Here is a 17,924-nt window from a genome sequence, read left to right on the forward strand (position 1 = left end):
TCCTCTTTTTCTTTTTTTTACGATTATACCACGATGTTATCCGTTTGAAATATCCTTTAACGAAGTTATAACTTCCATTGTGCGACGAATATGGAACGGATTAAATGTAAAATCGAAATTATATGGCCTTCCTTCGAAGGCTATTATAGAACAAAGAGCTGGCAACTATTTGATAGTGTACCATTATAATTGAACCATATCGTCGAAACTCCATATTCATATTTTAATTATTTTTATTTCATTCGTTTGTTCGTCAAGTAAAAATAATTGATTAATTTATACAAAAGCAATTTGACTTGTCAATTAGAACAAAGCAAAAAGGTTAAAATCTTTCTTCGGTGATAGATATCTATTAAGAGAAACCAAAAAAAAAAAAGAAAAAAGAAAAGAAAAGAAAGAAAAAAAGAGAAAAAAAATAACATATATAATCTTAAAAGTTTATTCCAATGATTTAAATTCCAAGATAATTTGTATTCAAGATCATTAAATGATCACAGCCAGATACACTCACCTATATTACTACAATGATCGAGTCTCGGTTATGCTCTACTCGACCCGATACTTGCCAAGGGAATGGGACAAGCCGATAATTTAGTGGTTTTGTTACTTCTCGAGGTTACCAGCCGTGGTCGTTACATTTTACATGCATTAAAACTCTTACGTCAAATATCGGTGGCCTCTAGGAATTCCGAGGCCGATATTTCTCGCTCAGCAGTCTCTCTATCCTCGCCAATTTTGTCTCGTTTCGGTTTTCTTTCTTTGCTTTTCTCTCTCTTTCTCTCTCTCTCTCTCTCTCTCTCTCTCTCTCTTACTTTCTGTATTTCATCGTAACCTTTTCAGTAAGCAAGGAACAGCATTCTTAGAAATACGATTTACTGGTTTCATCTAAAAAAAAAAAAAGAAGGATCATTCGAAATTTCTACTTCCTCCTCTCTCATTCTCATTTTCATTGTTCTTACAATCATCGTTATAAGACCAATGTTAAACGAAGATTGAACGAAGACCATACTTTTGTTACTTTATGGGATTCCTAATTGATTCGAAAGAACTATTAAATAGGATAATAAAAGAAAATCTCTTAAGGTGAGGTCAATAATACGAATCATTTCGTTTTCACAATAATTCGAAGTAAAATGAATGGTACATATACCGGTGACGGTAATTTCTTTTTTTTTCTTTTTGATTTCTTTTCTCTTTTTATCGTAGGGCAGATGTAAGTTCACAGAAGAGTTTACGAAGGTCTTTTAGATAGGACGATTCGACGTAATCGAGTTATAATGATGGGGGCGTGGTTCAAATCTTTCATCTGACTTTTTCGATAGGAAATACGGAAATTTTACGTTGATCTTTCGATCTCACAGAAGCGCCTCGATTTCATGGTTTCTCATGGCGCTTGGTTAAACCATAAATGAAAAAAAAAAAAAAAAAAAATGATAAAAAGAATAAAAAATAAAAGATAAAAGAAAGACTATCGGTAGGTACGATAGAAGTAGTTTACTCAACATCGTAAATCCGTAAGCTCTTAAACGATGGATAGTTATTATCTCTATTTGATCTCTCTTATTGTACCTCTCTACTATGGACGAACGATCCTTATTAATTGATTTCATCATGAAGTGTAATTAATCGTTCAATGACTTTGATAATGAGTCGATGGCTAATGAACGATCGGTCCGAAGTATATTTCTTTTAAAAATAGTTATTCAATTTCATTTTAATCATCCAATACGATTACAAATCATGTTAATCTATTCATTGTCCGATCAAAAAAATGACATTTAATTGATAACTCCTACAGTGTGATCATTTTAATATGACTTCCTATACAGAAAATATTTTGTAGTAATTTTCTTTATAATTTATGTATCACATTATGTCACGTTGAAGAGCTGAATTACCATCGATAAGAACCAATATTAAATCCATTTAGATATTAATGTACCTAAATGAAAACAAAAAAATAAAAAAAGAAGAAGAAGAAGAAAAGAATTTCAAATTGATTATCCAATATCTTCGTTCTTCATAATAAAATAATAATGATAATGATTGGATCGACAAAACGATTTATCGATTTAACCAATATAAATATTCATCAGAACACATTAGAAACATCGTTGCCGATGTTATCAGAAAGAAAACAACTTAGGCTTTGGTTAGCCAGCGATCAGTGATGCCTGACTATCTGTTAAGATTGAATGCAATCGGTATTGTTTCTACTGTAGACTTATACCCATACATGTATATTTTCTCAACATATATCTCTCCCACGCATGTAATACAACGCATTTCGCAGCAGGAACTTCTCTCTCTCGGACGCCGTCCCTCAGGCTGTCTCAGTAGTAAAGAGACGAGTGAGATTTCTTATTCCTCTTATTTTCTTTCTCCTATAAACTCAAGAGTACACGCAAATTCTAGCTATCTCTTGAAGGAAAAACCAGTTTCGCGAGAAGTCACTCCCAATCAAAACCGGACGTTTCCGCTTCGATGATTTTCTCATTTCTTCGTGAATTTCGATCGGAGGATCTATCGATACGAAAATCGAATGTTCTCGGAACTATGTTATTTACGTCATATAATTTTTCACACATGCATATAATCGTAAAAAAGAGAATGGAACGACTTCTCCCAGTAACTCTTTGAAATTCATTTCCGTTCGTCCGCTTAAGAACCATATAGACGATTACCATGACAATTAGGATAAAGTGTAATTTTCATTTACACGCTAGATAGAGATAAGTGAAACGTTGAAGTAACCAAAGGAGAATGAAAATGGTAAAGTGGTCTACGTGGGAAAGTAGTCCTTTAAAAAGATTTATCGTTCTTCATGGACTCCGAGTGTCCCCTCGTTCTTTGCGCAGTAAATATAATGACTACATTTTAATGGAAGAGCATAAGTACGTGGCAACTAGTATTAGTATTAGTATTAGCAGTAGTAATGGTACTAGCAGTATTAGTAATAGTGACGATGACGATATTACTACTGCTACTATTACTACTACTACTACTACTACTACTACTACTACTACTACTACACTACTACTACTATTACTACTACTACTTTTACTACTACTATTACTACTACTACTACTACTACTACTACTATTACTACTACTATCACTATTACTACTACTACTACTAGTAGTAGTGGTAATAGTAATAATCTTATTACGTAACGTAATAAAACGTCATAAGTAGGGACGTAGTTTTTCTTCGCATTAGTTGCAATTCCTGTGAACGACTCTAAGCCAATGCTCTCTCTCTCTCTCTCTCTCTCTCTCTCTCTCTCTCTCTCTCTCTCTCGCTCTCTCTCTCTCTGATTCCTTCTCTTTCTCTCTTTCTCAAGAGGAAGCTTGTTTAGTACACGATCACTTCTTGTATATATGTAAAAACGTTCTTAGTCGGTTGGCTAGAGTCACCGGCTTACTGGAGAGTATCAGAGAGGGTCACGATGAGTGCTCTCGAGGGCCTCGTAGTAATCTTTATTCGCCGATCGTCGGCTTACCAATAGAGAGCTTTTGCCATAGAGGCATACTGAGAAGAGACCATAAAAGTATGTTCTAAGGAGACGTCCAAGATTTTTGTGATACAAGTTTCTTCCTTGTTCCATTTTTGTCGATTTATGTGTGACCAGTTTCTTTTCTTTTTTGTCCCTTTTTTCTTTTTCTCTTTTTCTTTTTTTTTTCTGTTCTTTTTTCTCTTCTTTATTTTTATAAGAAATAATCTTTCTTCATCATTCATAAATAGTTTAACTATTCATCATTATGTCAATTAATAGTCTTATTTATCATCACGATAAGAGTTATTTCCTTTCTTCTTGTGGGAATTCAATTTGTAAGGTGAAATCGTAAGGTCACGAATACTTTCTATTTCTTTCTCTCTCTCTCCCTCTCGATATTTCCTTTCGATTGCAAGGAACGTGAATCGTCTTGGCAAGATTACATCGCAAATAATCCTATCCATTCTTGGATCGATCGAAGCTAACGCGGACCCTCGAAGGATAGGGGTCGAATCTATAAGAGAAAAAGAGATAGGGTGGGAAACAATTCTTCTCTTCGATGTTGTGCAAGCAACCGTCTACTTCCGCTTAGTACTATACTATGTTCGTTCTTATAGCTCTTTGTACTTTACTTTCATGCGTTCACTCGTATTACTACTACTACTACTACTACTACTACTACTACTACTACTACTACTACTACTACTACTACTACTACTACTACTACTACTACTACTACTACTAATATTACTACTCTGAAAAGAAGCTTGCGAAAGCTTCTTCGTTACTTAACGAGTGTCGACGTTTTTCGCATAAGTCATCGTCTTTAGAACATTGAAATTACCTAGTAAGAATATACGGCTACGTTTAATCGAATTACCTATTATATTCTATATAGAGAGTAACATGTAAAAAAAAAAAAGTATTGATCGGCTTAACGTCGATTACTTTGATCGTGAGAACTCGTGAACTTCCTCTTTTTTACTTATGAAAGAAGAGAAAAAGTAGAGAACGAGAGGAGGATGATAGCGAAGCAGCCCTGATGCTTTCGAACGAGCTCGCACCCCACAAGGTTGCGATGAACGGCCAAGCATATCCCCGTCGATTAATCACCCCGAAGATCATCGAACGCACGTTTTATCGAGTAAGATGACGATAGATTCTCGCCATGGGCGGTATAACGGCAGCTACCGAGCCAAAGATCGGCTTTCCCGAGCAACACAGGAAACGACTGCATCCTTGCTCTTACTAAGCTATGGTACGCCAAGCTATTATGACTTGGGGATAAGAAAATAATTAGCGATGCATAAATCCGCTAATCGGCTGTCCTTCGACCAACCGGAACGAACGAAGTCTTCTTTTGAAGAAACTACTCGCGTTTTGTTTAACTGCCATTCAACCAGGAAATGACTTGACCACGAACGCGAGACTCCTTTCTTTCCTTTGATCACGATCCTTGGTTATTATCGCTCCCCTCTCCCACTCATCTCCTAATCGTTCATCTTAATTGATTTTACGTGTTGCTATCATCGACAAAATCTAGATTTAAATTATTACGATATTAACCTTTTTAACTTTTGTATCGGGAATATTCGATTAAAATTAAGAAACAATTTGATGGCCTCGGGGACTAATTTTCATTTCCAAAATCAGGTTTTTTTTTTATTTCAGTGGTACCGTTCGAATGTTTTTAGAAAGAAGAAATAGAAAAGAAAAAAAGAAAATATGTAGAGGAGTTTGTGAAGCAATAGCTTTGAGTCTTCTCGAACAAATGGAATGTATTATTCACCGTCCGGCAAGACTAAACTAAAGGCGCGATACGGTCCGGCGAGTCGCACTAAGCCGACCGACTTGCATCGATCTTCTTCGACGAACAATAAATCACTAGGTTGCCTGTACGCGATAATTTCACGGCGGCGCTTACCTTGGAGTAATAACAACGTAGAAAAAAGAATATAAGAGATAAATAACAAGAGAGGTAAACAAATTTTTCGAATTTTTACTTTAAGTAAATTTAAATATTGGAAAAACCAATAGTATATAACTACTATTATTCTATATAAATCATTTATAAATAATTATATTGTGTATAGTATTAATTACGGCTATTTCTTTTTTTAATTGAATTTAAATGATACATATTCAACAAGAAACGACGACGTCTCCGGTTCGAAACTGGAATCATTAAAATGACTTCAAGTTTTTATTAAAAACGTAAAATTCATTCTTTCTGGATGGTATTTGAAAACTGAGCGCATGAATGATCAGGATTATTTTGAAAATTGCGGAACGAATTTAAAAGTATCCTAGTCATTCATCGTTGACCAACTTTGACTCCTTTTTTATTATTCTCTTTTTTTTTTTTTTTTTTTTTTTTTTTTTTTTTTTTTTTTTTTTTTTTTTTTTTTTTTTTTTAATTATAATGGAGTTTCTCAGCTTGTCACGCTAGAACCCAAGCGTGATCGATATTAAGAGCGACAGGTGCCCCTCCTTCGAAAGCTTTCGTGTTCCCGCGCTATTAGGATCGCGCGCGACGAGTGTGCACGGGACTTGAACGTGTAGCTCGTATCTAACTACGTGCACGCTCTTACATTGGCTCGTAACTTACGTACCGGGAGAGACAGCGATGAATCCTCGCTGAACTCGCACGCTTCCACTCTTATTCCGCGTGCTGTCACGAGCAAGCGCATCATTAGACCATCCGGCATTACAAATGACGTCGAAGGGACTCGATGTGTTCTGTGTCTTCCTTTATTCTACTCTGTTGATGTCATGTAACACACACACACACACACAAATATACATGTATGCATATATATATATATATGTATATATGTATATATGTATATATGTATATATGTATATACATAAAGAGAGAGAGAGACATATGGTATAGTATAGTCGTTTCTCTTCAGTTGCTCTCTTGAACGATCCGACAAAACGCGGCCCTTTAAGTGGATCGTTCGGGTGGATCGAAAGACAAAAAGTCCTTAGGCGAGTCATAAGCATTTATGAGTTTCTTACAGCGAAGCTAATAAGTTTAGGAAGATCGCCGTTTGCGACGACAGTAGAGCCCAGCGGGTTCTCGCTAGTCAATCTTTTTGTTATTCCTTTGCCTTCGAAGAAGGAGAGACCTTGCACGAAAGTCCCTAGCTATAAGACGGCGCGCGTACACCCCTTTTTCCTTATTTCCACCGCGTATCGTCCTCGATACAAATCGCGGCTAGCCACTTTGTAACAGCAAATTACGTGACGGTGATCCAAACGAGCTTTCTTCTGCGAAACTTCAACGGAGCGGATACTTACACAATTAGCCACTTTAATCATTTAACTTGCACGAGATCAGAACAATCGTTGAATAGATGGTTAAGTGAAATTAAGTGGCTCCTTTTATGGAATCTGAGTAATGCAATGACAAATGTTACGGGGGAATCGAACGAGCACGTTTGTTGGATTCATCGGATACGTCTCGAAGATTCTTGAAATTCTTTGATGCGATCGTATGGCACTATCTTCTTCTTCTTTCTTTCTTTCTTTCTTTCTTTCTTTCTTTCTTTCTTTCTTTCTTTCTTTCTTGAAATAAATCAAAGTGGAAGGTAAGAGTAAAGATCGGGGAGAATCCATTCAGTATTTCCTACCACGATAGAAAGAAAGAGATGCGGTTTTCCTTTTCCGTTTGTATCACATACGGTACAACACAAAAGCACGTTTAAAGTAATTTCCGCAAGAAAGTCTCCCTTCGAGATCCTTCGTGCCGGTGGGCGAATGGCGTCAGGATGATTTAAATGAAGCTGCTCCTCTCTACACGCTTCTTTCCTCTTTCCTCTAGTCTTCTTTTTCCATCTTTCTCTCTCTTTCTCTCTTTCTTTCTTTCTCCCTCTCTATATATCCTATATCTACCCTCTTCTTCTACCTCATCGTTCACCGAGCAATCGACTTTGACAGGAACAAGTAGCGCACGCTTCACGGTGGTCGCTTTGAGCCTCGGGAGAGAAAAAGATGACAACGATGATGGTTAAAAAGGATGGAAAGACATTACAGATATCCTTCTGTTATCGTGGAGAACAACAACGTTAGAAAATTAATTACACCAAAAGTTGAGTGAATAACTTTTTCTTACATTCTTTTTCTTCTCTTAGATCTTTTCTTTTTTCCTTTCTTTTTTTATTTTTTATTTTATATATATATATATATATATATTTTTTTTTTTTTTTCTTTTTTTCACTCATCCTTGGGAGAAGCTAAAACAAGTTTCACGCTCTTATTTATATGCCTGGCCTTTTCTGGCAAGAAAATAAAATTAACACGACCAGTGGTCGAGCGAGCACGCTTCCAAAGAGAAGGAGAGAGAGAGAGAGAGAGAGAGAGAGAGAGAGAGAGAGAGAGAGAGAGAAAGAGAGAGAGAGAGAGGGAGAGAGAAGATCGAAAACAGAGAATGAAGAGCTAAAGAAGAGTTAATGAACCACGCGATTCTATTATCAGTGGTCCCAGTGAGATCACGACTCAGTATCGACAACGGTGCTGAGATAATATCGCTTTACGATCTACCTCTCCATCTGGTAAGCACTTAGTCGATGTTAGATACGAACCAGATACGATCGAATAATCGGGACGAGCTACGAGCTCGGATAGGAAATCTCGGGAACTTAGAAAAGCCGCCGTGTGATGAATCTCACAAGATCGAAATCATCGTGATGTATCATACGGATACGATCAGAAGATATCGTTTTTGAGAAAACGGAGTACACAAATTGAGTAACATAATCTGTTACATGTCAATATTTCACTAACCTATCCATCTATCAGACAACTGATGAGTTATTTAAACTGAGGTTAATCTTTAATAGAATTTTCTAGATAACTTGGCTTGTAACAACTCAACTCAACTCAACTCACTGTATACTTTGATAGAAATATATATGTATCCTGAGATAACAACAAACTTGTAATACATTGATCGTTTCCAATAAATCTGACAACGTATAACATACGTTCTTACGTTTATAAATTTTATTATTAAACCACAAAGTTCCGTACGTTTGGGAACAAACTAAAATAAAACTGATAAAGATAAAATTGTCGAATGAAATTATAATATTAAAAAAATATACGACGATATTTGCCACACGGTAATATCGATTCGATGAAAATTGATTTGAATTTTATTTTCATTAATGATAATATTAGATATACCGTGGATATGTAGATATTTAATTTATTAAGATCGATGGATTGTAAAATGGCGAAGAAATTTTTAATACAAATAGCAAATGAAAAATAATTTTAGCATGATAGTTAGTTTCGATGAAAGGAAAGGAAGAATAGACAAAGAAATAGAGTATGGTAAAGATTGAGAGGAGTAGTAGGAGAAGTTAGACATGGTGGGGTAAAGGAAAGTAAAGGAAGGCAAGGGAAGGCAAGGGAAGGTAAGGTAAAGGCAAGGTAAAGGCAAGGCAATGCAGAGGCGAGTTACAGGGACGAGCATGGCGCAAAGGCGCATTGGCAAAGCATGCTAAGGCAACGGGTCCAAAGTCGTCGAGTCGTGGCAAGGCTCTGCTGGCGCGTTAACCTCCCGCGTGGACGCAGTACGCTCTCGACTCTCGCGCAGGCTAGATTGCACCAATCCCGCTGCTCGATTCGCCGACCACGTGCGACTCGTGCGTCTCTTTATTTACGAACTTAAAGAATTTTCATTCGACATTTAGTACTTTTCTTTTTTTTCTTTTCTTTTCGCTTTTTTCTTATTTTTTTTTTTTTTTTTTTTTTTTTTGTAGAATTTTAAAGAAATTTTTTTCCAATGTCTATGAAGTGAGTAATTAAAAAAAAACGAAAGCAGTGACCAGTGACGTAAACATTTGACAGTTTTCTATTTCCCGTCTGTTTTTATTTTCGTGATTAAAAAAATAAAAAAAAAAGAAAAAAAAAATAAAAAAAAAAAAAAGGAAAAGAAATAAAAAACTGTGAGCTTTTTCCTTTATCTTGAATATCACCAAAGTTAGACCCAACAAATGCTCTATAAGCATCATGTAATATACAAGCTAAATCGAAATCGGTTTCTACGGTTGAAACATCGAGGAAGTTTGGGGAACATCCCGTTACCACGAAAGTAATCTAGAAAGTTCCTATTCCCACGGATCGAAAGAGAGAGAAAGAGAGAGAGGGAGAAAGAAAGAAAGAGAGAGAGAGAGAGAGAGAGAGAGAGAAACGAGCGAGGAAATCGAAAATCGATCTGCGGCTTGTATAATGTTCTCGTGGGCGAGAACGATCGGAAGACTCGAAGAAGAAGAAGAAGAAGAAGAAGAAGAAGAAGAAGAAGAAGAAGAAGAAGGAGAAGAAGAAGAAACTTAGGTGGAGTCGTTCCGGTTTCAGGTGGCGACCAACGATGAAATCGAAGGTACATCGAATGGATTCGAAATGGTCACGCCAGCTTGCGTCTGGGAGCGTGATCCTAAGGAACCAGAACGTAAAGAGATGAAAGACCATTGTCCTTTCTCAAGGGATCGGACATTCGCACGACACCTGAAGCATAAAAAACATTTGAAAAACTTGTGAGTTCGAGAAGAGAAAGAGAGAGAGAGAGAGAGAGAGAGAGAGGAAATAGAGAGAAACAATACTTTTTCGAGTATTACATTTAATTGAGGTTTATTAGATTATCAAAAATTTAGTTTAAAAATCTGTGAAGAAGTCTAATGAAAGGTACACCTCAAAGATGACCATAAATGGTCACCGTTAGTTACAAAGGCGAAAGAGAGAGAGTCGCGTGGGAGGTTGAGTCTTAAACGAGATCCTTTTTACGAGCGGCCAAGAAGACAGATTCTTCGTGCTTGTTCTCATACACGAAAGAGAAAGAAAGAGAGAGAGAGAGAGAGAGAGAGAGAGAGACGAAAGTACGAACGACTCGTTTAGGCGAGTAAGATCAGCCGTCTTTTCTCGTTACCACTCTAACCAGGTGTCCTGCGACCCTCCGTGCACGAAAAAGGATCAATGTATTCCAAGAAGAAACCGAGGTCGCAAGTCTGAAAAAGCTGTGAGCCTAGTGCGGATCGAGGGGTGTTTAGGAGGTGACGTTCATTCGCATCGTCACCTTCGTTAACTTTGAAATATTCCAAAGAAGTGCAAGCTACGTGACGGAGTCTTGTTCCAAGTTCTTGGAGTCTTTGTTCAGGTTCTTCGAGACCTAATAGAAAGTGAATTGGAAGTGTATAAGTACTTTATTTCTAAATCGAGTCACGTGCATCGACCTTGTGATTAAACTCTAAACTGTCAAACGTGATCGATCGTTTAGTAAATTGATCATTGATCTGAGCATACCAATAACAAAGCTTACACTTGATCTATGATCGAGAGACTTTTAATAAACATTTTAATTCTTTATCATATCGATTTTGCCAAATGTGGAAGAGATCGATAGATGAAACGAAAATATTCGAAATATTGACGATCGACTATCGGACGGACGAGTCTAGGAAAATAAGAAAAGAGGGGGAAAATAAGAAGATGCTGGTTGCCTGTACGAAGAGAGCGTGCAGAGCTGGCCTGGTCGCAGTGTTGGTCACCGCACTATGCGTCCTCACTCTTCTCGATTCGCCGCCGCGACTCCCGGATCCTCCGGCCGATCCTCCTCCCACGCCTGGTAAGCAATTTTCTCCCTCACCATGCGCGCTGCGCCTGCCACCACCACCTACCATCACCACCACCACCACCACCACCACCACAACAACCATCACCATCGTCGTCGTCGTCGCGAGCTAGCCGCGAGCTAGCCACGACCTTTGCCCTTTCGTTATCGCCGAACGGGTTCGCAACCTCCGGGAAGTAGCATACCTTCGGCCCTTAACTCTATTCTCTTGGACAATTGCAATTCTCTTCCTAGGAAGATCAATAGATACCAAATGTTCCTACTTTCTATCTAGTCCCTTTTCGTTACTATTTTTGCCTTTTAAAGTTCATCCAATTCCAAGATGATCTCTTCTTTGTTCCATTTTATTAAAACAGAAGAGTTATCCTTTGTCTTCGCCTTTATCAAGATATTGTGATGTGATTTTAATGATTTCTTTTTTCTTATTTTTCTCTTTTTTTCTTTTTTCTTTTCTTTTTTTCTTTTTTTTTTAAATTGCCCTTCTTAAATTTAGCTTTATTGATTTATGAGATTATTTCTTGGCAAAAATATTACAATTTTATTTCACCAATTTATTAATTATTAATTTTTAATCCGTATACGATCTCTTTTATTTCATTTCTTATTCCAAATAGGATTTAGTTAGTTAAAAAAAAGAAAAAAAACAAAGAAGAAAAGCAAAAAAAAAGAAACAATAAGAAAGAAAGGAAAAAAAAAAAAAAGAAAAAAAGTCATAAATTTGTTTCTTGATCTACGAATTTAAAAAATATACTCGAACAAAAAGAGAAAGATATCCCTCTTTCTAAGTGTTCGCTCAGCAGGTAGAAAGATCGTGAGTGTTTCTTACTCGCGCGAATATATAGTTTCTCAGCATTCACGGCTATCCGGTCGGTAGAAGCAAGTAACTAAGGAAGGAAGGAAGAAAGGAAGGAAGGAAGAAAGGAAGGGAAATTTCTCGAGCTTTTTTTCCATCCACTCGGCACGATCCTATCTTCTTTCCTTTCGTACGAATGGTATTGTTCGTGAAGCTTAAAGTCTCGATCGAAGTTTCTACCTGGGGCGATCATAAATCGTATGACCAAATCGTCCACAAATGAAAATAGTAATAAATTCGATTCAGGGGAAAAATACAACATATACATGCATACATACACATACACACACACTGACGTACGTATTTAATAAAAATTAAAAAAAATAAAAAAATATATATATATATATATATATATATATATATGTATATATATATGTATATATATAAAACGAAACCGATGAAACGAACCGAAAAAAAAATGAAGAAATCGTAAGGAAAGACTCAAGAAAGCTTCTCAAATGGACACAAAGAATTCAAGCGTGTATAAATCTCGACGTCTCGTTTTTCGAAGCCGGCGACTTCATTAGGCGAAATAATTTACGACGTATTTCTGAGTTCTTTCTCTTTCTCTCTCTCTCTCTCTCTCTCTCAGTGGACCGCCCGTCGATCGTTGTTATTATTCTTGCTAAATTATGAGGAGCGATCTCGCGACGATAATTTCGGCCGTTTCTCCGAACGAGTGAGTATAAGTGAAGTACGCGTAGTTAAAGTGCCTTCTCGTAAAATACAGACACAGACAGAGACACAGACAGAGACACGGACATACACAGAGAATATACATAAGTGAGGTACACGTACCCACGTTGGTACGTACTCAAAGGCACACCTTTGCTAGACACGATGCAGCAGAAGGGTAATCGCAAAAGGGCACGACTGAGGATCACACTCCCAGCAGGCAACATGAGGCATAATATACCGTCTCGTTCTTCTCCTTTCCTTCGTTGGGTCAATCGTTGGCTACAACTTTCTTTTTCTGTCTTCAAAAAAAAAAAAAAAAAAAAAAAGAAGAAAAAAAGAATGAAGAAAAGAAAACAAAAAAAGAAACAAATAAACGAAAAACACGAAGAAAAAAGCGAAGCAAAGAAAAGTAAAAAAAAAAAAAAAAAAAAAAAGAAAAGAGAGAAAAAGAAAAAAAGAAAAAAGGATTTAAAAAAGCATCGTTTACGTTCGACGGACGAAGTGGAGAGTGTAAAAGAGCAAACGAGTCTGCCAGCGTATGCAAACGTTTGCCATTAACGATCGCGATAACGAAAGCGGATGTAGAAAGAGAGAGAGAGAGAGAGAGAGAGAGAGAGAGAGAGAGGAGGAAGAAAAGAAAAAGAGAAAAAGTCGATGACATTCACGATCCACATTCCCATCGACGTGAACGTACGGTGATCAAGAACGAAAGTAGTTACCGAGACCTGTTGCTCGATACCGTCGTGAAAATTTATCGATGATCATCGATTCTCCCTTCCCCTTTCCCCTTCCTCTCTCTCTCTTTTCCTATCTTTCTTTTGCGACGTCATGGAAGATTATGACTAGATGACAGAGATATGGTAACGTTAGAACGCGTGAGGATATCGATTCATCCACGATTTACAAGCAAATCCAATAAAGAACCGATGTAGAGAATGTTCGACTTGTGATGGATAGAAAAACACGAAATAGACTAATAGAAAAAAACATGGAGAGAGAGAGTGAGAGAGAGAGAAAGAGAGAGAGAGAGTGAATGAGAGAGGCGGGGGAGAACTGAAATAAAGAGAATGAGATGAAAGGAAGATAGAAGATAAAAAGAAATCAGTAAAATGATCAACCTTTTAACCCCCTTTCATTCTCAATCGAGAGCACGGACGCTATTAAGATTCAATTGGGAGATTAAAGCAATCAGAATTCTATTTAAGCAACATCATTTCGTATTCGATCGATCTTCATTAATAAAGTTACGAGACAATGATAGTAATTGTCTCATCCTTATGATTATTTTTAAATACTCTAACACTTGAAAACGCATTATACGCTAAATTGTGTTTAATTAATTTATGATAATTAAATGTAATGAATATTCAATGTCGTAGATTATCTTCAAGGTTTATTACTTATAAATAATTATTGACTTATCGTACATTTAATGCATGCATATATATATATATATATATATATCATACATTTCAAAATTATTGACGTAGATTAATATCTTTCTTTTTCTTTCTTTCTTTTTTTTTTCTTTTTGTCTACAAGCCTAGGTAAGTATATTCAAGCGTTTATTCCGCGCGTGTAGGACGTATCCGTTGAGTGGTAACACGTCACTTCCGTCCACCCGTTGAATCACAATGCTTTCCGCAACGTACGCTAGAAACGTACGTAATCTCTCATGTGTCCGATAATGGGAAACTCGCGAAGCCGGAACGAACGAGGTGTTTCACAGCGATCTCTCTCTCTCTCTTCCTTTCTTTCTCTCTCCCTCTTTCTCTCTCTCTCTCTCTCTCTCTCTCTCTCTCTTTTTCTCACAGCGTTTAAAGTACTGGTACCGCCATCACTATTTCAACGTGTAGAACATTATACCTTTGGCGAGCTTCCAGCGACAAAATTTTTCAAGATGATTACGATTACAACCGGTCGCATATTAGATTCCTTTGAAGATTATACGAATCGTTTTATGGTTCATAAATGGCAACGTCTAACCAATAAGGCGTGACATTACATTAGTATCATGTAACATCGTAGATAATATGTCTATCGCCTGGTAAATAATTATTGTTTTAAGTATTAAAATAAATCGATATCAGTTGATTTGAATTAACATTTGTTATAAAATAATCATAAATCAAATTAATGTAATAAATAACACAAAGTAAATGATAAACGAGAAGATAATATGATATTTATTATCAATAGGATCTTAAAGCGTATATATTTGTTGAAATAATTGCAAATAATTCAAGATATCTGTATAATGCAATAAATTAATGAAAAGGATGAATCATCTTGTGCATTCATACCGATAGATTTAATATAATCATTTTTCTCTTTCTCTCTCTCTCTCTCTTTTTTTTCTTTCTTTCTTGCTAATACAATATTTTATATTTTTAAGAAGGCGAACCACCAGGTACAAGAAGCATCGTAGCATATTCGTGGGCGCGAAGATTGGCACTCGATTACAGGCCTTCGAAGGAGTGCGATGGTGCTAATGGAACGAACGGAATGACATCAGAAATGGCGTTGGAAACGACGTCGGACGCGTTCGAGTTAACCGCTATAAGGTGGCTCGAGACGATCCCTCGACGGCTCTTTCTCTATAGCGGCCACTTGGATCTTCGAGTGGCCGGTTATCCAAGTCTCCGAGTGATTGCCGTCAAGCATGGACCTCTACCGACCTCTTCGCTCTTCTGCACCGTTTGGTGAGCCACTTTTCCGCTAACGTTCTCTATCAGATAGATAGAAAGAGCGAGAAAAAGAAGGAGAGAGAGAGAGAGAGAGAGAGAGAGAGAGAGAGAGAGAGAGAGAGAAAGAAAGAGAAAGAGAAAGAGAAAAAAGAGAGATAGCTGACCCTTACCATCTTTCCGCGTCGATGAGCTAAGGCAATACGAGAAACAAGTTGGAGACCGGAAACTTTAATTTATTTCTTCGATCAAGGCAGTCAGTAATTATTTGATTTACATAATAGCAATAAAATAGGTTCTTGGAAATGACTTGGTAAAAAAAAAAAAAAAAGAAGAAAAAAAAAGAAGAAAAAAAAAGAAAAAAAATATTAATGAAAGTTATCGAATATATTTTGATAAGAAAAATAATATTCGTCTGAATAGTAGATAATTAAATGTAAATTAGATATAATATTGATCGCAGAGATGTTAATTTTCTCATTAGATACAAATCATCGAGATATCTCATTTATATTTTTATTATTATACTAATGGATCCAACCATACCGATTAAAATTAATTCGCTTTCATCTTGTCTGTTTGTCGCACACAGGTACGAGGAGGAACAAGGAAGGATACGAAGTTACAGCATGGAGGCTCTAGTTTCGCCTATATGGTTGGAAGAGTGGGGAGGAGAGACAGACAGTTACACGGGAATTCTAGTATCCTGTCAGTTACCGTCGTTAGAAGGATACACGGCGTATCCTTCGCGAGTATACGTCGGTGCTACGTCCTGCTACGAAAATCCTAGTCATAGTTTAGCCATATTTAGAGACAACGAGACGCATAATGATTATAGCTCGAATAATTCCAAAAGATTCACACTTTGTATCAAGGGACTCGATTTCGACGAAGATATATCAGAGAAATTAGTGGCGTTCGTCGAATTACATAGGATATTAGGTGCCGGACTCTTTTATTTCTACGTTTTCGATGTTCACGAAAACGTGCTCAAGGTATTGAGATTATATGAGAGATCGAACGTAGTTCGATGGTTCGATTTAACCCTGCCGGGTGATCTACCGAAGGATAAAAATGATAGAAGAGAATTTTTCAACAATGATATCTGGACAAAGAGAAGAATGGAACTGATACCTTACAATCACTGTTTCTACGAAAATCTACGTCGATCGGAATTTGTAGTACCGATTGACGTGGATGAGGCAATCGTACCGGTAAAGAGAAAAAGCTGGCATGGTTTGATCTTCGACGAGCGTAGGAAACTCGGTGAAACTTTCGAAGAGTTTGCCTCTTATTCCGTACGGAACGCTTACTTTTTCCGAGAGTTGCAGAACAAGAGCAAATCCGATAGTTTCGTCGAGAATCCAGATTATCTGGACACTGTTAGGACCTCTAACATATCTCCTGAAGGTGACTCGGTCAAGAGTTTCATTTCAACTAGGCGAGCTTTAACCGTGCACAATCATTATGCTTTAACAACGTTGAATCCAACAACGAGAAGAGCTCATCATCTGAATCCTAATGATGCCTTGAAGCATCATCATCGAGCCTGTGACAGCAGATATCTCGATTGCGATCTTCTTATGGAAGACGTTCGTATTGACGTCTCTGCTCTGCGTTATGCGAATGAGCTCAAGGCTAGAATGAAAGTCACTTTGGACGACTTGAATAGCATCGATAATAAATAAATTCGTCGCGGTGATAAACTCAACGATGATGATTCCTTTCTTATGAATCTGTGATACTTCATTGCTTATCCCTTTGAAACATAAGCACAGAGAAGAAAGAGAGAGAGAGATGGAAAGATATATATATATATATATATAACATCGATCATACTTCATATATATGATCGACGTTCTCAATAATCTTCTTCTCTTTTGCCAATCATTCTTCTCCTTTTTCTCCTCCCAAGTGTTTTAATAGCAAAGAAATAGTACTTAAATTAGTTCACTGGCGATTAAGTATCTATATTAAAAACAAAATGAGTATATTCTTCGTGATAAAAAAAAAAAAAAAAAAAAAAAAAAAAAAAAAAAAAAAAAAAAAAAAAAAAAAAAGAAAAAAAAAACCTGGAAATAAAAATGAAGCTTTAAGGATAGAATCAACAGCGTTATCAATCAAATTTGGAAAATCGAATTTCTGATCGTTTGTTTCTCTGCGCGCTTATTATCATTTTTTCTCTCTCTCTCTCTCTCTCTCTCTCTCTCTTTCTCTTTCTCTTTCTCTTTCTTCCTTTTTTTCCTCGCTCTTAGATTTTTCATTTTATCCTTTTTTTTCCTACATTCTTCCCTTTCATTACTTTTCCGTTCATCGATACGCCTCATCGATTTTTTCGATCGTTTGTCTTTTCTTTAAAGATATTCCCAAAGGATAATAAAAATAAGTTCGAGAAAAGGAGTAACGAAGTAACGTCGCGAAGTTCGATCTAACTTTCGGCTTGAACTCGATCTCAGTAGTAGTACTCTTTCCTAAACTTGTCATAAATTTAAAGAAAAGTATGTACGTAGATCCAAAAGGATAAGTTCACTCGAGCCAAAGATATTCATACACTCTCTCGGATATACATATACA

General features: G+C 36.7%; 1 protein-coding gene and 1 long non-coding RNA gene across 3 annotated transcripts in view; one reads left to right on the plus strand and one right to left on the minus strand.

The window, feature by feature from the left end:
* The window catches only part of LOC124954469, a 3,826-nt gene extending 2,947 nt beyond the window's left edge, over positions 1–879 (minus strand). Inside the window, exons 1-2 of the long non-coding RNA XR_007102553.1 lie at positions 512–879; positions 1–349 (exon numbers count right to left, since the gene is read on the minus strand). The exon at positions 1–349 is cut by the window's left edge and continues 1,586 nt beyond it. This is a non-coding gene — a long non-coding RNA (uncharacterized LOC124954469). The remainder of the gene's footprint in view (positions 350–511) is intronic.
* Positions 880–8,880: 8,001 nt separating this feature from the next.
* Positions 8,881–17,085, plus strand: LOC124954557. Of its 2 annotated transcripts, none has more exons than XM_047507684.1 (3): positions 8,881–11,129; positions 15,065–15,368; positions 15,943–17,085. In XM_047507684.1, the coding sequence occupies exons 1-3, from the start codon at positions 10,889–10,891 to the stop codon at positions 17,036–17,038; spliced, it is 1,641 nt and encodes a 546-aa protein (XP_047363640.1). In that variant the 5' UTR covers positions 8,881–10,888; the 3' UTR covers positions 17,039–17,085. The 2 variants fall into 2 exon arrangements, with proteins under 2 accessions (XP_047363640.1, XP_047363639.1); XM_047507683.1 differs by having other exon boundaries at positions 8,904–11,129; positions 15,062–15,368.
* The last annotated feature ends 839 nt before the right edge of the window (positions 17,086–17,924 follow it).

Source organism: Vespa velutina, chromosome 15 (assembly GCF_912470025.1).
Source record: "Vespa velutina chromosome 15, iVesVel2.1, whole genome shotgun sequence".
NCBI classification, from domain to species: domain Eukaryota; kingdom Metazoa; phylum Arthropoda; class Insecta; order Hymenoptera; family Vespidae; genus Vespa; species Vespa velutina.

Excerpts from the sequence above, each read along its gene's own strand:
- LOC124954557 (XM_047507683.1), top strand. The coding sequence starts at position 10,889 with ATGTGGAAGAGATCGATAGATGAAACGAAAATATTCGAAATATTGACG. Across the intron at positions 11,130-15,061 it reads CGATCCTCCTCCCACGCCTG|AAGGCGAACCACCAGGTACA; the intron begins GTAAGCAATTTT and ends TATATTTTTAAG. Across the intron at positions 15,369-15,942 it reads TCGCTCTTCTGCACCGTTTG|GTACGAGGAGGAACAAGGAA; the intron begins GTGAGCCACTTT and ends TGTCGCACACAG.